Genomic DNA, 22,769 nt, shown 5'->3' with positions numbered 1-22,769 from the left:
TGTTAGCAGTATGTACGATCACAAATGAATGGCTAAAATCTATTACAGCGTGAAATTGTAGAAAAATTCCTGCTGTAGAATTTTTCCCAATGATTTTAAAACCTATTAATGATTAATAGTTGTTACATATACGTTTTAATATTTATCATTGACAAATAATTTTCCAGTGTTTTCTTGATATTTATCAATGACAAATATTTGTCACGTCTTTTTTTGTGTATCAGTCATTAAATATTTAATAGTCACAAATACTTCTCCCGTGTTTTTTTATGTATCAATGACAAATAGTAGTCTCATGTGTGTTTTTTTATAAAAAGATTTTTCTCATTTGTTCCATATTTTTTTATGTATTAGAAACAAATATTAGACTTGTGTTTCTTTCTTTATCGCCGGCAATTATATGTCTCTTGTTTCTTTTATACGTAACACACAAAAATTTATCATGTTTCTTTCAATATTTATTAGTAAAGAATGTTTTTCTTTTATTTTTTTAATGCAGTAGTAACAAATATTTGTCTTATGATTTCTTTATACATTTATATTTTTTTTAATGTATCAATGACAAATATTTGTTCAGTGATTTTTTTAATATATTTATACATAAATATTTTTCCCGTGTTTTTTATGCATCAGTTACTATTTTTTTTTTTGAGGAATTAGTTACTAATATGTCTTTTGTTGTTATATATTTATCAGTGATAAGTATTTGTCCCATGTGTTTTTTTAATATTTATCAGGGACAAATTTTTGTCCCGTGTTTTTTTATTCTCAAATATTCATGTGATTATTTTTATATTTATTCTTGACAAATATTTTTCTTGTGTTTTTCATATATCAATGACAAATACTTTTTTGAATGAATAAATATCTTTTATTTTTGTCAAAAAAATACTCTTCACTAATAAATATGTATTGCGTATTTATTTATGTATCAATGACAAATAGTTTCCTCCTTTCAAAAAAAAAATGACAAATAGTTTCCTAGTATTTTTTTAATATTTATCGACGACAAATATTTGTCTCATGTATTAGTGAAATTCATTGCTTATAATTGATTATTAAGAGGAATAACTCTTCTTAGAATTCTTCGAATTATTTGTGGATTCAACGTATCCTAACTTATTTTGAATAAGTGGTGTAAGAAAATTTTACAAACAAAAAATTTAGAAAATAAAATAAAAAAAGTGGTGTAAGAATATATTATCAATTTGTTTACGGTAATTTAGATTTTTTCTAATTTGTAATATATTTTCATATGTAGGATCGCCATTTTTTGTTTTTAAAAGCGGTATATGTAATATCAATTGATTTACATCAATTTTTGTTTATAATTTTTTTAAATGGTGATTTATTTGTTCATGTCAAAGGAGTATCATAATTTAAAAAGAAGTGAATTATGTAAATTGAATGCAATTAAATGCAATTAATATCTTGCTATTAGAATTTGTTATTTAATTTTTAGTATTATTCATTGTAATTACCATGAGTTGACACATGTAAGTTTTCATTTTGATATGCCATGTGTACTTGGATCTCAAATGTATGCATATATAGGAGATAGGAGATATAGGAGATATGAGATAGGAGATAGGAGATTAAAGTTGATTTATTACATATGTTTTTTCAGCAGCAAATTTCGGATATATGTTATTTCACGGTTCTCACCATGCTTTGAATTTTCTCCCATAAATATAAATATTACTTCAACTATCACTATTCTTCGTACCATTACAACATTCAGTTATAGAATTCAAATATTTCAAAAAAAAAATTATGTTTGTTCATTTATATTTGTTTGTATTCATCTTTTTATTATTATTATTATTATTATTATTATTATTATTATTATTATTATTATTATTATTATTATTATTATTATTATTATTATTTCTCCTCATAGTGCCTATAAATAATGTCTCATCTTTATTCTCTCACATATTTGTTCTTAGTTATTGACTCTTCTGAGTTTGAAATATATTAAAATCTATCATTTTATTTTTAATCTTATTTCTATCTCTCTATATTTTTAGAGTCTTTTTGCCTGATTTGAATGTAATGGCAGTGTAGTGTAAGAAAACCTCTCTCTAACGTATCGCTCCCACATCTCTCTAACTTTTAAAACTTTCCCAACAACTGACTTTCTCCCTTGCCAATCCAAATCACTACTTTTGCGATGTAAATCCAAGCAACCGATGGTGTGTCCGGCCTCACGGCGGCATCACCATCTTCGTTCCAGCTCGGGTTGTTGCGCTCGCCGCCTTTTGCTTGTTTCTGTCCAGCGTTGGATCCACCGTCGTCAGCTGCGGATCTAGCTTTTGAGTTGCGGTGGTTGGTGGGTTCTGTTTGGTTTGGGTAGAAACATTAAAGGAGGTTGCGACGCAGCTTTAGCTGAATCTGTGTTCTCTGTTTTGCACTTCTGTTGTTTTTTTTTTCTGTTCGTATTTTGTTTGTTTAGGTGTTGTGCTCAGGGTCGTTTGTTTTGGTGCTGGTACTGGTTGTTCTGATTCCGGCGGCTGCAAGTGTGGTGACTTTCCTCCACGATTAATCCTCCCTCGTCGTGCTCCCGGATCGTTCGTCGTCGTTTGGATCGGGGTGGTTGTGTTTGCTCTTGCAGGTGGCTGTGGTGGACACCGGTGGCCGTGTTGCATCAAGTGTTTGGTTTGTGTTTTCTCTGTGATTGTACATCAGTTGTTGGGGAGGGTTGCGAATCTGGACTTTTTTGCAGTGGTTGAGGTTCATAAAACTCGAAAGGGTTTGGTTCATTTAACCCGGAAGGGTCTGGTTTTATTAACCCGAAAGGGTCTGGTTTCTGACGTATTGAACTCATCCCTCGATCTGAGTTTTTACGCGTTGTTTGCTCGAAAGAGCATTTTATACCTGTTTGTTTTTATTTATTATATTTTCTCTTTGGCTTAAAAAAAAGAGTCTTTTTGCCTCTTTTTTTTGTTCAATTTTTCTTATTCTTTAGCAACGGGTGATATATGTGGTTTTCTTTTCGACCAGTTGTTATTTGGTTCTAACTAAATTTTATTGATTTGTTCTATTTTTTCAGTTATGTAGATTCATTTAAAGATGAAGCACAATGCTGCAAAAATTGAAGTTTGACTACAAAGATTTCTAGAGTTCCTCTAAAAAAATAAAGGATTTGTAGAGTTGTGAATTTTACAAACTAACTAAAGTTGTAAAAAAAAAAAAAAATACGCAAAGTTGTGTATTTTAATCAAGCTTTACATTTGTAGAGTTGTGTATATTAATTTTTTTTTGAAGAAATGTATATTAAAAATTTTATTAAATCATCTAATGTTCATATTAATATTGAGATTTTATTTTAAAAAAATTTACGCAAAATTGTATGCATTATAAGTAGTTTTGTTTGCATTGAGATTTTTAAAAAAGCTAACAGTAATATTAATATTGTTCAAATCTAAATCGATTCAAAATAAACCACAAATTGATACAAAAAACTGAAAATCATGCAAGATCTAATATTATTGTATATGTTTGAATGTCCTTTTGTAAAAACCTCTCAAATCATATCATATTTTGATTTGATTAGTCAATTAGTCTTTGCCTCAATTGACCGAAACCGCACTGTGAACACTCATATGAAGAGCCACTATTTTATCCCATTTGAATATGTATGTTGTATAGATTTTACTAAATTTGGTGTTCATTTTTCAATTGAAACAAAATTTGTGTATCAAAAGGCAGAGTTTAAATAAAAACTATCTTCTTTTTCTTATGATTATTTTTCCTCTTCTGCTTTACACTAACACATGTATCTATTTAAAATTTTACACTAACACATGTATCTATTTAAAATATAGTAAGGTAAAATCCTTGACCTCTCAATGCTTCTTACATTTTTTGCTTAGAGATGACACCCTCATAGAGTCTCTCAAATTTAAATATATTAAATACTTTATTCTGCAATAAATGTATGAGAAATGCATTCATTAAAATATTTATATTTCTTTATAGTCAATCACCTTTATATTGTAGGTAAACAATGAAACTCATACATTATTTGCATTGAAGGTAAACAAATTGTAGAAACTTTGAAATGCACCAATAAAGGCAATCACAAGATACAAGTTCATGGAATATGTTAAATCACTCAATAATAATAGAAGTATCTGCTCTATGTTATAGTGTATCAAAGGGAGTATGTTATTAAATGAACTAAAAAATGGTTTTTTCCTTCTTCTTATAATAGCGATCAAAGGGAGCATATAGCTAAGTCTCATTCTCTAATTTGTGTCTTACTCGTGATTTTTTCCGTTGATATTTTCATATTTTGTTTATGATTGAAGAAAAAACAATGATTTGTGTTCAGTTAGTGTTTGCCTGTGATTTTGGCAAACGGGGGCTAGTTCTGATTATAACAAGCGAGATCGAACTAGAAATGTCAAAACCGTTATGCAAAGGTTTTTATGTTTAAAAAGAGTTTGAAAAAAAGGTCACGAAATGCACTCAGGTTGCTTAGAGAGCAGGACATGTTTGATATTAAAAGGCATTGTCTCTCGACAGGTTTGAGATTGCAAGTAAAAGCTTAAAACAAAGCAATTAAAAGAAAGATAAAAGTAAGTTTATAATGTATTTTTGGCAGTTATATACTCCCTCCGGTCCTATTTACAAGAGACAATTTATTTTTTAGATACATTAAAAAATTTATGTATTTGGTTTAGGTTCTTGACTAGATACATACATTATTCAATGTATCTAAAAAGTCAACTTTCTCTTGTAAATAGGATCGGAGGGAGTATAAAAAAAAAAACTAATACTACTAAAACAACTAACATGGGAATCTTCTATAGTGATGCCATATCATCATAATGTAGTTTAGTTTATAATATGTATTTTTGGGAGAAATTTATTTTTTTCCTCTCATATTTTATTATGTGTTTTCAATATCCTAATTAATATAATTAACACATTCAAAGATAGAAGAAGATTGATGGTTAGATTCATAAGTAGAAGAAGATCGACAACTAATGTGTGAGAGTATCAAAAGTTGAAAATGGTAAAGAAATAATTTGTCAAAAACTATTTATAAGAATGTCTCCACCTATTCATCATTTTCTTCTCCTGCTTTGGTCTCCACCTATAATTTGCGGAAATTATTAATAAAATTATATTACATGAATGAGTAGTGATATTCTAACAACCATTTTGTTACAACTTTTGAGACAACTTTGTCACACTTCTATTTTAAAAAAAATAATAGCAAGCACTTTTTCCCTCTCAACTTACCCATACCGGCAATTTTGACCAAAACACCGATGTTGACTTGGTCAAAATTAATGGGACGTCACTTTTGCAAAATGAGATAAAGGCAAAGAGTCAAAGATAAATTGAACCAAATATTTTGAAGTGAGCAACACTAGGTTTCAAGCTCGTCCATGCTTCATATGGTATCTTATGCATCAGTTTCTAGTTGGACACATATTGAGCAGTAGATATTGCTTTGACTTCATTGGCAAGTCATTGTTGAATGACGTTCTTGCTTGCTTAGCTACACAACACTATTCGCATAGTTGCTTTAGTACCTTAATCTAAGGAAGACCATACACCATTTTCTTTTCATGCATCAGGTTCAAAATTTTGAAATTCAAATGGTTATATCTTTGATGCCAAATCCAGTTCCGATCATTAGTAACTGTTGAAGCAAGGCACTAATTAATGATCAAGAATATTGATCATGATTTCAAAAAATTTGTTGTTAGACTTGAGCAAAGTAGAATTTTATTTTGCTATTTATTTCATCACTAATGGGATTTTGAATTATTAGAAACAAGATGTCCTAACAAGATCTCTTTTTGTGTAGTCGAATATTTATGGACCGACAACTTCGAAAATTATCACTTCGCCTTATTCCAAGACTCGTGCTTGGGGGGCTGTTGACCATTAATATATAATTAAGGGTACAACGCCTTTCAGAAGGGCTCTAACGGCCCTGAGAGTGTACTCCAAAGGGCGCCGCCTTAGGGCTAGAGTTGCTTGGGGGCTAAATCACGGAAAAACAAGTTCACGAAAGACTATAAATACCGCTCTTGAGATCATTTTCAAGACATGACCTAAACAGACTAAACCTTAGTTTCATATATTGCATGTACTCAATGCAAGTACAGTTTTGGTAAAACTAATTTGTATATGCGATTATTGGTAATAAATTTTCTCATAGATTATTAATCAAAATGTAAAATCTCATTAAGGGTACAACGCCCTCCAGAAGGGCTCTAACGGCCCTGAGAGTGTCCTCCAAAGGGCGCCGCCTTAGGGCTAGAGTTGCTTGGGGGCTAAATCACAGAAAAACAAGTCCACGAAAGACTATAAATACCCCTCTTGAGATCATTTTCAAGGCATGACCTAAACAGACTAAACCTTAGTTTCATATATTGTACTCCGTGCAAGTACAGTTTTGGTAAAACTAATTTGTATATACGATTATTGGTAATAAATTTTTCTCACAGATTAATCAAAATGTAACATCCACATAAACCAATTTTGTTAATCACATAATTCTAACTATTGATTGATGCATACAGAAGCTCATTCCAAGTATCTGGAACCCCAGCTACACACCAATGAGTACAATCCATACCATGGAAGCCATTATGAGAACTAGGATGTCCATCTTTTCTCAATTCTGAGAGAGCTGTAATGTTGAGAAACTCAACAGGTTTGGTTACTTTTTGCAACACACTTTGCAATACATATGATGCTGGTGGCAATCCTTGTGAGGATGATGATCCAATAATTGGTGTTGTCTCTTTTGCACAGTTTGTCACTCCTGGCTCATTCCACTGTGTCCCACTATTTTTTATATGCACAAATAAAAGTAATTAGAGAGACATTACAACCATAAATAATGTGTCATGCTAATTTGTATATCATGCTGTCTACTTTTCAAGCTTTGAATTTGCTTTGATTTTAATAAAATAAAAAAAAGTGTCACATGAAGCTAAGGCCTATAGTAAAAAATTTAGAATGGACTTCATGAAAGGTCTTACTTTCAATATAAAAAGTTCGTAGCACTGAGTGAAGAACTTTTTTTAGGCTTTTTATGTTTTTTCATAGGATTGGAAAGGTTTTCTTGAGAGTTTTAAAATTGTTGCATTTCAAGGTTAGCTTTGAATTTTAAAGCCAAGACTATTAATTAAGCTAGAAGAAACTAGAGGGCTAATAGCCAACTCTTGTGTCAAAAAAATACAAATATCAGCGCTCCATATGAGAAGAGAATATTTGATTTAATTGCATTTTTTATTCATCTATTTTGGTTGATGAGAAAATTTAGACTCCTTATAATTTTAGGTTGTCTTTGTCCTATATAGATTTTATATGAATTTTGACGAATCTTGGAGCTTTTGTAAGAACTTTGAACAAGAAAAATATTTTGAAAATTGTCTGATTTATAATGAAATATGATATTTCCATAGCTGTGATTTTGAGATATTTTTGATTATCAAACACACAAAAAAGAGTAAAAAGTGATAATTAAGAAACAAGTATTAAAAAAGCAAAAATCTGATATAGAATAACAAATGCACAATCTTAGTTCCGATAAAAAAAATTAATGAGATGATTTGTTAAACTCACTTGTAGTGCATTGGAGAAATTCCTTGGAAAAGAACTTTGGTTTTGCTTGTATCAACCTCTGTATTAACCCAGTTAGCCCAAGTTGTTAAACCAGTTCTGAATGCTTCCATACGATCCATGTCTTTCAGTATTTTGTCACCTATTTGAATATAATCCCAACTGCAATAAAAAAATAAACATTACTTGTTAGCTCTTTTTGCTCCATGTAATTAACGAAATTTTAAAATAATTTCTAAAATTTATTAAAATTTCGATCACGTAAATTTCAACAAGACAGTATCAAATATTAAATAAATGAGTTTTGCCCCTGTGAGCATAATTTAGTTGGCAGAAACTAAGGGTGGGAATAGGTCGGGTCCGGTCGGACTTTGCTTAAATGGGACAGTTCTAGTTGGATAAACTAAAACCTAAGTCTAACCTATTAGACTGTCAAAGACTTTATTTTAAGTCTGACCTAGTCTTTTTAAAAGTCTAGTATGACCTATTAGCCGGCCTAAAAGGCTAATTTGTATTAACAATTTTAAATATAACATTTGACCTATTTATAAAAAGGCTAACAAACATATATTTATTAAAAGATTAATAGGTCAATAAAATTTTGTGAAGCATGTACATCCATTTTTCCACAACTTTTATTAGCATGTACATGTGTAGAGCTAGCACATCATTTTGTAGAGATATGCAAGTATTATATATCATTAAACATTATATTTTTAAAGAAAAGCTTGAGCCTAACCTATTTAATAGACGAGTTAGGCCGAGCCAACCTTTAAGTTTTAAGTAGGCTCGGTCATACGCCTCTGACGGACAATCTGACCTATTCTCACTCTTAACATAGACAATTCATTATAGGTTGGGGTTCGAACCAGACACACCACTTATTCATTTTAAAAATGAATTCTAAACAATAGAATACTTAACAATAAATAAATAAATAAATGAGTTTTTAAGAATTCATACGGTTGCTTGGGTCCACTGCGGTACCACCAAAGCCAAGTGTTGAAAACCAACACATCCATTTGCTTCCATAAGCTTCCACTTTTAATGGAATCAAGTTTCAATACTCTACCAATCTTTTCCACTTCAATGTCAACCAAATATGTACTATGGTAAACAATAACTGAAACTCCATAATCCTGCAAAAATATTTAAATTACTTGAAATTGTAATAAATAATTTTTATATTTATTTTTACAACAATTTTGAAAGATGGTTTATGATGAAATTTCTTACTCACCTGGAATGTGTAATTGGTGATGGGATCACCACCCTGTTGTATTACATTAGCTTTAGGTACACTAGAGTGAAGCAAGCATATAAGTGACTGCCATTGGTTGAGACTCACTGAATCTCCAATAAACATTATTTGTTTTCCCTTTAATTTTGTCAAGAAATTTTGTCCATCAAATCTGCAAAGACCATTATATTTTTATTTTATAATACATACACCCTCCGGTCACTAATATAAGCAAAAAAACTACATTTTAGGTTCATTCATTTAATGATGTATGTGGTCTATAATAAAGACCATGTGCATCATTAAATGAATGAATCTAAAATGTAGATTTTTGCTTATAATAGTGACCGGAGGGTGTATCTAATATTATTATTAAAAAGAATACTAAAAAGACAAAAAGAACTTCAAATTTGGTGTGTACAACTTTTTTCAATATACCCTTGAGACAATTTTCACTAAAATAACCAATCAAACTCACACACATTAACCAATCAAACTCACCCTTGAGAATACAATCTTTTCCCTAATTTGGTAAAACTGACTTGTTTTTCCTTTCTTTATATTTTGTTATGGACCGACTAGAAAGTCAAACCAACACTGACACGTGAACCAAATGTCCATCAGACCAAGGCGCTCCTCATCAGGGTTGTTCACACACGCCTATATAAGGGTGACTTAGCTTCATCCCCAAGGTACAATTCACTTTTCCCACACTTTTCACACATTCCAACTCATTTCGCATACTGACTTGAGCGTTGGAGTGCTAACGTGCATGCAAACACCTTTCGTCCCACTGCGAAGGCTCATCGTCACCGTACCAGAGCACTTTCGACCATTCTTGCCTCCATTAGTTCCTCACCGAACAGATCATATTGCATTTTTGGGAAATAATTTTGTATTTAGAAATTAAGACTTTTGGTCACACTAAATTTAATTAATTAATGCTTAAAAATGAAAGCCAAATCATAATGTGAAGGATGTGAAACCAAATTATACAACTCACGGATTAATATTGTAAAGTACTCACATGAATGATGCCATTTTCTTTCTTAAAAACTCATTTTCCTTGAACAAGAATGATGCCATTTTCTTTTTATTAAAGAACTCACATGTTGTATATACTATATACACCAATCCAACCCGAAAAACAAAGAGCCTATCACATGTAGACTGTGCAAACACAGATAGGTTTTGGATTATTAGAATTAGAATGGTATCGTGGCAACTAATGGTTGCATGTCCTACACGGATATCATATTTTCACTTTTCGAAGACATTGTTGTCCTTATTGTTAGTATAATTTTTTTTTAAACAAATATTAATATTTATGTGATGTAGAAAACTGAGTAAATTCAGCCAATAAAGATTGGAAACAAGGCTATTTACGTTGCTTAATGTATAGAAGGAACTTTTCTCACCTCTGAACTTAATTTGGATGCCTAAACAAAGCCCTTTTTTAATTGCATTTGAGCATAGATAAAGTTTGCAAAAATGTCCCCGTGACCATAGTTTAGTTGGCAGAGACATGGATTGTTATATGCAGGGGTGGGGTTTGAACCCTAAACACCCCATCTATTCAGCTTGTAAAAAGTGAATTCTACCTACTAGACTACTCTGAAAAAAAGTGCAAAAATAGTTTTGGAATTTGGAGGGAACCAAAATTGATTTCTAATTCATGCTCAGATTTTGAACTTTGTGGCATAGTGAAGTTGGTGCGGGTGGTTTTGTGTTGATTTTGACTTTTTGTTGATGGTTGTTTGGGATTTTCTTACGACGAGTGTTAAAGAACATTTTCTTTAACCCACTTATTTTTTTGAGCTAAAATCTGTATGAATTTCATTATTTAACGTGACATCTATTTTTAGGGGGTAAGATCCGCAAAGTATTACTGTTCCTAGCCCGAGTCAAGATGAAGATTACTTTTATCACTCTCATTAGCAGTTTCAAAGTATGAATACGCATTCCAGATGCACAATTTCAGAAACATACATGTGTTTTTTTTTTTTTTTTTATGGCATAGTGCATTCTCAAAAATAAATAATAATATTTCTTTTAGTGCAAAAAACAAGACCCGTTTTAATTCAAATTATTTTGGTAAATAAACTTAACAAAAAAAAAAGTATGACTTAGAAAAACTTTGAATACATCAAATGTAAACAAATAATTTCTTAAATAATAAACAAACAAAAATCGACATTGTTTGGTAGGAACAAAAATTATTTTTTGTAATATCTAAAAATAATAAATATAATAAAAAAATCTTAAATTAATTAGGCATGGTTGGCCTGAGTAGAATTGACCCTCAAAAAGTACATAAGTGAAAATATTAAATATTCTCTCACACTCACAATACTAAGAATTATTGTTGACTATTTAAACATATTAAGAAATGTTATAATTAAAATAAAAAAGAGCGTTGCGATTTTACTATTAATTTTATTAATTGAAAATATAATTAATACTAACTCAATGTACAAAAATTAATTTTTTTTTATATTAAAACTACATTAAAAAATTGAAATAGACAGCCTCTTTTTGAAACAACTTTTGTGTGCAAATGATTGGGATCTTCTTCTAATTGTACTATCTCTCAGCATATACAAAAGTCGTATGAAACACGACACTCATTCTGACAAGGCTACAAGCATATAATCACATGTTATGTTGACAACAAATATACTCATCCGTTTAATAAAATAAAAAAAACAAAACAAAAAACACATAAACACATAAACATCCATTGAAATGCAGAAAATCACAATCAATTACATAATCAAGTCAATAACACACACATTGAAAATCAAGGGGTAAAAAAGAACATATAAAGTTTAATGAATGTGTACCTTGGTAAGTCACAAATGCTTGGTTTCCATCTATATTTGAGGTATTCTTTATCAACACGACCATATTTCAAGCAATCATACTCCAAACGAATATGAGGACATGTTGAAGAATCGTAAAGAGGGTAGGATTCATCATACACCCAAGTCCCTTCATATAAATTGCAACTTTCTTCATTGGTTTCCTTCAAAGAGAGGCATGGACAAAGACAAATTGCCATAGAAATGGCAATTGCAATACAACCATATACCCTCATTTCAAAACCCATCTTACTCTCTCTATCTCTTTGAGGTCTTGACGTGTTATTTGCTTGTGTTTGGAGAGGTATATATTTTGTCATAGATCGCCATAATTGGTATAAAATCAATTTTGATTTGACTCAAAAATTACAATTTACAAATAAATATAAATGGAAAACGGGTCTTTTGTTAATTAAGAAAATGTTTAATCAATGCAATTACTCTATTTAACAATTGTTTTAATTAGTTTCTTTTTTCAACGTGTGCGATCTTTATATACCCTTTATCATAGTTTTAAAAACCGGACCGGTCATCGACTCGGCAATGTCACTGGGTCACTGGGTCATTGGTTGAACCACTGAGTCATTGGTTGAACCGCATAACTGAACCGTATTAAATCGGATAACTCGGTTGTACGACTCGGTCTCTATGTCTAAATTATACACATATTAAAGTAGATTAAACCGGATGACTTGGTCCATAAAAAAATAATGACACAAACATATTTTTATAAAAACACTATTATTAACATTTTTCATATTCTATATTAAAAATAAATAAAAGTTCATGAAATATTTTTCTCAAAAATAGTGTATGAACTATTATTATTTTTTACGGGAGGTGTATAAAATATCTTTTAAATGCAAAGGAAACATTGCAAGGAAACCAACCTAAAGCCCACTTAATCAAAAGAATAAAAGCCCACCAAATAAGGAAAACCCTATTTCTAAAATGAAGTCAGCAGCGCCTCCCTCACTCTTTCATTTTGGTAGCCGCCAGCACTCTCACATTTGATATTTCTTTCATTTCTTTTCTTTTATTGTTATTTGTAACAAGATCTAGTCTATACAATTATACCTCTCTAAATTTTCTTTCCATGAATAGAACTGCACCTTCAGTTTTTCATAATGGTTGTTGGAAGATGAGGCTCTATGTATTCTGTTGTCTCTTCTTTTCCTGGTTTTTTCTGATTTTTTTTAACGAAATGTAGCTGTTATGCGTTGAACCGGTCCGGTTCATCGAACTGGCCGAGTCACCGGTTTTAACCGGGTTTGGTCGAGTCGTTCCGGTTCTCACCGGTTCTATTGCATGGCCGATCCATTGCTCAGCTCGAACCGGACATATCACCGGTTCCCGGTCCGACCGGTTGAACCGGCCGGTCCGGTCCGAGTTTTAAAACTATGCCCTTTATACTACAACTACCAATAAGTTTTTTTTTTTTTTAAATGGGTTATCTTCCGGTCCCAATTGAGGAGACTAATACCTTGAACTTTGTGGGACTCAAACTCTCTTTAAGAGTTTCAACGCTAACGTATACTCAAGACTGAATTCAAACTCAAAAGCTTAATTAAGTTGGTAGAGAATTGTGTTATCTAATCTAAGTGCGCTTTGGTCTACACAAGGGTCCGTTTGATGGTCAGGATAAGATAGAGGCATGATATGATATAAAGCTGGATAGAGATAGGATATGATAAGGACATGGTAAACATCAATCCTATCATGTGTGTGATGCGCACATGATAACAAATAGGATATCATTATAATTAAATGAAAAAATTGCTCTCATAATTAATTAAATATTCTAAAAATGGTATGTTATTAATTATAATAGAAAATACATGCTATTATTATTTTAAAAATGACATTATTTTAAAAACGGCAGAATATCAAGATAATAAATAAGGAATGATCTTCTAATCTCACCAGGATAATTTCTAACACAACCTATACTCAGGATATAAATTACAAAGGAAAGTCATGATAGGATAGGGAAATAGTTTATTTTATCCTGAGGCATCAAACATGAGGTTTAAGCACGATATGATTAATGTATCATATCCTGCCTCCCTATCCTGACCATCAAACTAGGCATGGCAACAAAACCCATACCCGTGGTTACCCACCCGAACCAAACCCAATTTGACGGGTTTTCCCCGTTTTGACTGGGTTTGGGTATGGGTTTGGGTTTTCCCCGATTTCAAAACACGGGTATGGGACGGGTAACGGGTATATAGGTACCCACCCCGAACCCATACCCAAACCCGTCCCGAATGCATAAAACTATTTTATGTTGATATGTCATGTTATATTATTTGATAATTGTCGTGTTATAAAAACTACCATTGATATTTAGAGGAGCAACTAAATCAATGGGTCTAACAAATGTTAAAGTGGACATATTGTTGGATAATGCATTACAATATTTCTCTAGGGGTTGCAAAAAATCTTCTATTTTTTACTAAAAAAATTTATTCAATGCGGGGACGGGGATGGGGCGGGGATACCAGAACCCGTTGGGGACGGGGATGTGGTTCAATTTCCCATCCCCGTTGGGTATGGGTAGAGTAACGGGTAAGTATATGAGAATCAGGTATGGGGACGGGGAATGTAAAACCCGTACCCACCCCCGCCCCATTGCCATGCCTACATCAAACGGACCCTAAGTTTAATTGCTATTTTCTTTTTTCATCAATTTTTTTAAGAGGTCAAATATATTATATGAAAAAGAATAGTCAAAGATTGATTATTCTATTTAAAAAAATGAGGTTATATTTTTCATATTGTAACGCTCTAGATTTGGTCAAAGACATTATTTAAAAATATTAATTCTTTATAAAAATGAGGTTATATTTATCTCAACGCTCCTCGCCTCTGCCTTCTCTCTAACCTAGATCCGCCGCCCTTCCTCGCCCTCCAAACTCTGATGTAGCCAGCGATCGTGGTGGTGCGATGAGCTTTGCCTCCGCATCACCCACAAATCCCTTGGGGGTGCACAAAACCGATTAACTTGAGTATTGGTGGATCCGGAAACCCATTTTGGGTATGTCGTCGGTTCCCGTATCGAAGTTGTTTCTTCCATGTTGAAGAAGTTTCGGTTGTTGTTTCTGATTCAAAAAACCCATACATGTCGGTTTTTAGTAGATCCACATGTTAGTTTGATTTCTGGTCATGTAGGTCGCGAACTTTTGGTGGTGGTTTAGTTTAATGACTTTTTCTCGGTTTTTGATTGGTGTTGTGCTCATCTTACCTTGAATTCTTGAACCTAACCCAAATCTGTTGAGATTTGCAGAATTCAAAGTATACATATTTGCATCCATTGCATTGGAGATACGGGGAAGTTCTTATTTGGTGGCTGTAATGATGTTCCATGTTCCCACGTGTGTTGATTCGGATTGGGTTGTGACCTCGTGTTCAATTGGATCTAGTTTGAGTTGAAAGAGCGATTATAACTTGTTGCTGTTTTTACAGGGAGGTAATGGATCTTGGATCGATTATGTGTTGGCAGATGATTCATACTCCAGCTTAAGATTCACCATTTACTTTGTTTGGTTTGGACTGTGGGGCTCGAAAGAGTTGTTTATCTTGCTGCCATTGTTGCAGGGAGTTGAGGTACATGAACGACCTCATCGTTGACTGAGGGTTCAATCACCATATCGAACACCTTTAATTAGTATTATGATTAATTAGAGGTTGATACACTTGTGTGTTTTCTTAATTTTTTTATCACCCGTTTGGGGTCGAAATACACGCTTGTGTGGTTTTATTGGGTTAGGGTTATGTCCCTTTAGTTTTTATGTCATTTTTTGTTTTTTAATAATATTTATGAGCATATTTGACAAAAGATTAGAGTAGGATATCAACTTACTTGGGAGTCACTCTTTTTTATGTCATTTTAATCTTGTCTTAAAAAAAGGTTATATCTATCTCTCTTTTTAAAAAATAAAATAAAATATAATTTCCTATCTCACAAAATGATATCAGAAGTTGATAAATTTAAATAAAACTAATAATACAGAGTTCTCTTAATTGGTAACAAAAAACAAAAAGGATAATCAAAGCACAATAAGGGTTATGATTGAAAAGATACAAATGTCAAGAAATAAAAGGTGTAAAAACATAATGACGCTACCGACCCAACATAAAACAATTATCAAAATTGTCTTGGACAAATAGAAAAATGAATAAATAATAAAGAAAGTTTTGTAAAAAAAAAAAGTTAATATAATTTATTTATTTACTTAATGGAATAATTTTCACTAAATAAAAAATAGATTGGTTTCTAACAAGTTTATTTTTTGTAACTAAAAAAATAAAAACAAATTCCTTTAAAGGGAGAAAACCATATTCGATGCACGGTCGCTCTCTCAAAGAGATGAGCAATGAATGATATTTATATACATACTTCGGTCACCATTATAAGCAAAAATCAACATTTTAACTAGTAAGAAAAGGGTATACTATTTATATACATTCAATTAATAATGTATATAGTCTTTATTATATACCACATACATTATTTAATGAATGAATTCATAATTTTGATTTTTTTTCATATAATAGTGATCAGATGGTGTATGTTCTCAATGTTGCAATTATTATTACCAACTGTGGATTGATCTAAACGAAAAAGAATTTGGACCTCTTAAAAAAGTTATTAGAGGTTTAATCTCACTTTACGTGAGGGAACTAAATTTACTCCAAAAAAATTGTCAGACAGGGATTAGTCACTGTTTAACTGTTATAAAAATTTCGTACTAATAACTTAGTCATAATAAAATGTCGCAAACAATAAAAAAAAGTGTTTTTCTATGAACTATTCATTTTCCTATTTAGTGTGAAGGGAAGAAGGGTAAGTTCATAAAATAAATAGAACACTAGTAAGAAAAGGGTATACTATTTTATTTTATTTTTGGTCAAGGAAAAGGATATAGTATTAATTAATTTGATTGTCACTTTTTTGAAGGAATTTAATTGTGACTTTTGATATAAAAATATATTTAACAAATTTTTATATTTTCATATTCTTATTAGTTGTCATTAGGTATCAATCAATTGATGCTATACGAAATTTGTTTTCTACCTCGAAAATTTATATACAAGGTATCTTGATAGAAAAAAGAAAAGTTTGAAGAGGAATTGGTTGTATGGTTATAGGTGCTAGTTAGATCGGGTCTATCTTCATTCACTAAATTAGTGATGTGGATTCATAGTACCCTTTTTAATTTTCTATCACATGCAACAAAAGTCTTTTACCAAAAGAAGAAAAAAGGTATTCTCTGTTTCATCGTGAAAATGTTTGTTCCCATTTATAATTTTTTTATTCTTATTCTATATTTTATACATATTTCAGATCGACTAAACAAGCATATGGGAAAGCTGTCGAATTGGGTTAATATGAAGAAAGCGGCTACATATTAAATTTGTTAGAATATAATATACTCATTCCCTTCTAAAATATAAGCAAAAATTGGTCAACAAGATCAATGTATTTGGTTCAAAATTTGTATCAAATACATCAATTTATGTTGACTCATTTTTTTTACGTTTTCGTACGGAGGGAGTATATGAGAATGTTGAATTTATGATATGGCAGCTCATATGTTTTCTCTTGCATGTTTTTGGAACCGTCAGGTATATGGGTCCTTATTCAATTTGGAAGGAAACAACAAAAGAACAAGAACAAGAAAAAGAAAGTATGAGAACAAGATCTTCCTCTTTGTGGGAGAAGTGTTCCTCTTTGTGGGAGAAGGTATACGTGGTTTTGTGGTGATGGTTTCATTATTAGTCGTCCGGATGGATTTTTATTGTCATGAGATTGGTGTTTTTAATGGCTGAATTGTATCTAGGTAGTTTTTGTTAAATATGCTTGAATCTCATAAAAAAAAAAAATCAGAATTTTCTTTGATGAATCAGTCTTGCACTGTTCAAAAACATGGCATTCTCACTAGGCACAGAAGACTTGCCTAGCAAATATTCTAGTTCATAAATGATGCAGATTTTGCAATTTTGGCTCAATGAGGTTATTAAGTATGCACTATCTCACAACGTAGGCTATATTTGGTAAGTAGTTGTACTAAAGTTTAAAAATGTGCATTGGTCCTTTTCTATGTTTTCATACGGTCAAAGCAATCGCAAGATTAAACAGAAAACGAATCAAGTTGAAACAAGGATTTTTCGGTTTCCTGCGTATGTAGTAAAACATCAAAAATCTTCCTCACATATAGGTTTGGTTCTAAGTGCTTCAAAATCAGAAAATGTTATAAGGGAGCAGTATTGCATGAATTGACTTTGTCTTTTAATCATTTCACCATAAATATAGATATGCTGTGAAAGTGCCTCAAAATTGAAGAAATTGAAATTCTGGTAGCAGAAAATCGGTGGCCGATTTTCAGAGCACGGTGGCCGATTTTGGACTCTGTTTTTTGGCCTTTGGTTCGGCAAAAATCGGTGGCCGATTTGGAGCATTCGGTGGCCGATTTTGACATCAGCAAATAAAACAGAAACGTATTTTCGGGTCTAGATTTGTTCCAATTTTATTGAGGATTCTTTTACTATAAATATAGACATTGTATCAGTGTAAACCTTGAGATAGAGGGGGCTGAAACAAGGGTTTAGAAAGGCAACAATAAAACTAGGGTTTGTATAGAGTTTGTCTCTTGGGAACAAACACTAGAGTTTGAGGGTTGATTCACCTTGGGAAACAATATTAGGATTGAGTCTCTTGGTTACGGGAAGAGATTGGGACTTTGGGTAGAATTAGGCGGGAGACTTATTCTTGTAACCCATTGATATCTCTTTTGTAAGGTTACTCATCATTATAGTGAAACAGAGGGCTGCTCTCTCCCTCAGACTAGGTCAATTTGGACTGAACTGGGTCAACAAATTCTTTTGTGTTCTCTCTTCTTTTCTCTCTCGCTGTTTTCTACTTTTGGCTTGTGATTATAACTGTTCCATACACTTTGTTTTGATTTCCTCATTATCCCTTGCTCCACACATCAAGTTTGTTATTGATGTGATTTTTCATCGAATTCGCAACAATTGGCGCCCACCGTGGGGTAAAGGTCAAAGGATAACCAAGTACCATGGGTTCGAAGTGGGATATTGAGAAGTTTACCAGAGATAACGATTTTGGGTTATGGAAGGTAAAGATGGAAGCAGTGTTAATACAACAAAAGTGTGAGAAAGCTTTGAAGGGTGAAGGTTCGTTACCGGTCACCCTGTCACGAGCGGAGAAGACCGAGATGGTGGTCAAGGCTAGGATTGCCATTTTCGTGTGCCTCAGGAATAAAGTTTCGAGAGAAGTAGCAAAGGATACAACCGCAACATCGATGTGGTCAAAGTTCGAATATTTGTATATGACAAAGTCTTTGGCTCATCGACAATTCCAAAAGCAACAACTCTACTCATTCAGGATGGTGGAGTCAAAGGCCATCATGGAGCTACTTGTGGAGTTCAATAAAATCATTGGTGATTTTGAGAACATTGAGGTGCATCTAGAGGATTTGGGTGCTCTGATGGTGTGGTGTTGTTTGGAGGATGAAGAAGGTGATGTGTCTCACCTTGTGAATGATGCCTTGTGGAGCGGTGTTCGTCTTGAGAGACGTTAAACACTCAACATCAGCCTGGAGAGGCGGTGGTAAGAATACTCATGATCATTCTGGAGAGGCGGAGGAAACAATACTCATGATCTACCTGTTGAGGTGGAGTTTCAAGGTTGAAGACATAGTGGGATGTACGCATTTTCTAGTTGAGGTAGAGTACGCTCAGCTTGAGATGGAGTTGAACACACCGGTAATGGTACGACTATGGAGAACCTTGGGTGCTATGCTCTATGGTGAGCAATGGATTACTTCATGAAGACGGAAGACATTCCGGAGGTTGAAGAATGTATAACACGGCTTGCGGGATTACCCTAAAAAAGGGCCAAGGGTGATTGGATGCAAGGAGACCTTCAAGGAAGCGGGAGATGTCCTGTGTTGAAGAGGTTATGGTGAATGCTTGTGGAACTACCTAAAACTCCTAGTATAGTTGCACTGCAAGGATTCTTCGAGAAGACGGAAGACGTTCCGATGGATGAAGAGGTTAAGGTGAATGCTTGTGGAACAACCTAAAATTCCTAGTGTAGTTGGACTGCAAGGACCTTCGAGAAGGCGGAAGACATTCCGATGGCTGAAGGGGTAAGGGTGTAAACTTGTGGAGCTACTTGATGTAGTGGGAAGCAAGGGAAAGAGCAGCATGGTGGTTAATGGTTTGGCATCATCACTAATTTAGAGTCAAGGTGAAGATTGTTGTGAAAGTGCCTCAAAATTGAAGAAATTGGAATTCTAGTAGCAGAAAATCGGTGGCCGATTTTCAGAGCACGGTGGCCGATTTTGGACTCTATTTTTTGGCCAATGATTCAGCTCATATGTATATTCTTCCGTGCAGATTGTTCGACTATAACATCGTTGTACAAATTCCCTTGATCCACCTTCTTAGAATAAGAGCATAATTCATCCTATTGGCATTGAAAAGGATTACCTAAGTACACATTGTACACATTGATAGTTGTCCTATCAAAACATACTTCTTTTTCCTCCGACTCTGGTAAATAAATTTTACGTGGTAAATAAATTTTATTTTGGCTTGTTAAAAAGAGAAATTATGAAAATTAAAGGAAATTTGATGTCTTCAAAATAAATTAGAGTGTATTTGATTTATGACACGGCAAAGAACAATGAAATCAACACAAGATAAACATTTGAGTTAGAACACAATTTTTATTTTGGAAGGAAGTTACTACATAATTTTTTATTATGTACATTGTTTGATGGACAATGAACGATATAAGGATTGGTTTTTCTCTAAATACCATTCATAATATAAGCTTTTTTTTCTTTTTTATGAAATATATACTTTTTTTATAAAAATATCTATAGTTGGAATGTTTCTGTTTCCTCTTGATACCATACCTACTTCTTTGCCTAGCAAAAATAAAAATAAAATTATATAACAAAAATTACGGCTATTAAAATAAGTTTTTAGAGTATTTGTGTAAAAAAAAAAATTGTTGAAATAATGAATCTGTTTTTTTTTTTTGAAAGAAAAATAATGAATTTGTTTGAAATGTATATAATATTTACTAAATTACCTTTTTTATTTTTGTCAAAAAGTTAAATAATTATGTAACAGAATTTTATTTTATAATTTGATCCGGTTTTAAAAAAGTGATTCTAAATTCCGTTGATCCAATTTTTTTTTTTTTTTTTAAGAAATTTATTGATCTAAACTGTTTTATAAAACATCAACAAATATTTGATTTTTTGCTTACAATATAAAAAAATAAAATTGATGTTTTGCAATTTTATTTTTGATTTGTTTAGATTTGAACATCTTATTACTTGCACCGCACGGTTGCACGGGTCTCTCAATTTCTTTCTGCACCTCACCTTTCTACTCAATTATCTTACCAGCTAACACTAAGGTAAATCATCTTATAAATTATCTTCAACCCTAATTTGAAACCATTTATTTCCTTGCCCCTTTTTCATACTTGTCTATCGAACCCTAATTTTATTATTCATTCGCGATTTTGAATTCTCTACATGCATTTGCAACAATAACTCTGAAACAGCTGTTAAGAAAAATGATTTTGACGATTTATTTTGGTTTTTTTGAGAAAACCTAATTTGTTTGATTTTGTTTGGGTTTGTTGAACTGTTATTGTAATTTGATTCGGTTTTCATGTTAAGTTAAATTGTGAATAATCCTAATTAAACTTGGTGGTAACTAATATTTTTGGGTGAGTTGATTTGCTGATAATGTTTTTGCTATTGAAGATGGGTGGAGGTGAAAGTTCAAAGCTTTCAAAAGAAGTAAAGTCCATTAGTGTTGATGATCAAGATAGTTTAAACGGTAAGAATAAGATTCTCTATTTTGATCTAAGAAGCACGGAGAATAAGATAATTTAAACTACGTGGAAATCAACATTGTGGTTTGAGCCTTTGGACTAAGATCCTCTATACCATCATTGACGTGATGGGTTTTATGAATGATGCATGAAATTACTCTTTGCTAAGAAAGGAAACATTGTTCTGACTTATGCAAAGGTGTAAAATTCATTAAGAGGCTCAAGGTCTCCAAAATTAAAGCATAAAACGCAAGGTCCCCACAGCCGTATCACTTTTATTGTAACATTATCCTGGCTTCCCTATCTCTTACCAAATAGCTTGAAGTTACTATTGCTTATCTTATTCTAGTCCCATTAATGGAAGACTCTATATCAAACTGAGTATTATCCACAACAACTTCAAAATGTGTACATCCACTATGTCATTTACCTTATAAATTGTACAGCTAAAAAAAATTATCTTCAAGAGCTAACGGTATATTTTTACCACTGTTTTTTTATAGTGATGTTTAATATTTAATATATATTCTTACCATTGCCTTTCAAGGCTGATGTTGTTTATAACATTTTCAGTTCAGTTCGATCACCTAGAAAACCTTGTTCATCAAGTCCAACTAAACCCATGTCACCAACATGCAACAAATAAAAACCACATATCTCATAATTATCAAGCATGTTTTGTCTTGTTTTAGATGCAATGTAAAAAACAGTAGAGCCATTTAACATGTATAACCCACATAATTTGGAACCTCTACTTATTTTCTTTGCATTACGCAGAGTTTCCATTATCCCATGCTCAATACTAGTGTCATATTCTAACTTACCATACATTCTTATCTACCATAAATTATGCTCAACTCCAGGTTAGGATGGATGAGTGGCAACGGTGGCGGAAAATGCTTTGGTGTGACGCTGACAGTTTCCGGTACCGCAGTGACGAGTCTTCGCGGTGCGATGAAAGGTGCTTGTAGGCACGTTAGCACTCCAACGCTTAAGTCAGTAATCGAATTGAAAAAGAGTGTGAAGAAAATGTTGTGAAAAGTGAATCATATCTTGAGGGTGAATCCATATCACCCTTATATAGGCGCACGTTGGGACTAACTGCCTCCGGGTTTCACGGAGTGTGATTAGGGACAGTTATATGACACATGTACTGTGATCCTCGTGCGGGGGCGCCTTAAAC

The 22,769-nt window shown here is 32.5% G+C and overlaps 1 protein-coding gene across 1 annotated transcript; it reads right to left on the bottom strand.

Moving 5' to 3' along the window:
- Positions 1-6,419: 6,419 nt before the first annotated feature.
- LOC146935954 (protein trichome birefringence-like 41) lies at positions 6,420-12,173 on the bottom strand. Its single transcript, XM_085750963.1, has 5 exons — positions 11,680-12,173; positions 8,837-9,008; positions 8,560-8,735; positions 7,600-7,758; positions 6,420-6,816 (listed from the first exon to the last, which is right to left on the bottom strand). Exons 1-5 carry the CDS (start codon positions 12,015-12,017, stop codon positions 6,525-6,527), a joined length of 1,137 nt encoding a protein of 378 aa, XP_085607089.1. The 5' UTR covers positions 12,018-12,173; the 3' UTR covers positions 6,420-6,524.
- Positions 12,174-22,769: the final 10,596 nt, after the last annotated feature.

This window comes from Medicago sativa, chromosome 3, assembly GCF_051527215.1.
Source record: "Medicago sativa cultivar Bolivia chromosome 3, Bolivia_mono, whole genome shotgun sequence".
Lineage (NCBI taxonomy): Eukaryota > Viridiplantae > Streptophyta > Magnoliopsida > Fabales > Fabaceae > Medicago > Medicago sativa.
Note: the sequence above shows the minus strand (reverse complement) of the source record. Positions and strands in the feature narration are given on the sequence as shown.

What these genes read in the sequence shown, in the direction of transcription:
- LOC146935954 (XM_085750963.1), bottom strand. Translation starts at nt 12,017, where the DNA reads ATGACAAAATATATACCTCTCCAAACACAAGCAAATAACACGTCAAGA. An exon ending in CGCAGTGGACCCAAGCAACC is followed by an intron (nt 7,759 to 8,559) that starts GTATGAATTCTT and finishes TTTTTATTGCAG; the next exon opens with TTGGGATTATATTCAAATAG. An exon ending in ATTTCTCCAATGCACTACAA is followed by an intron (nt 6,817 to 7,599) that starts GTGAGTTTAACA and finishes TATAAAAAATAG; the next exon opens with TGGGACACAGTGGAATGAGC.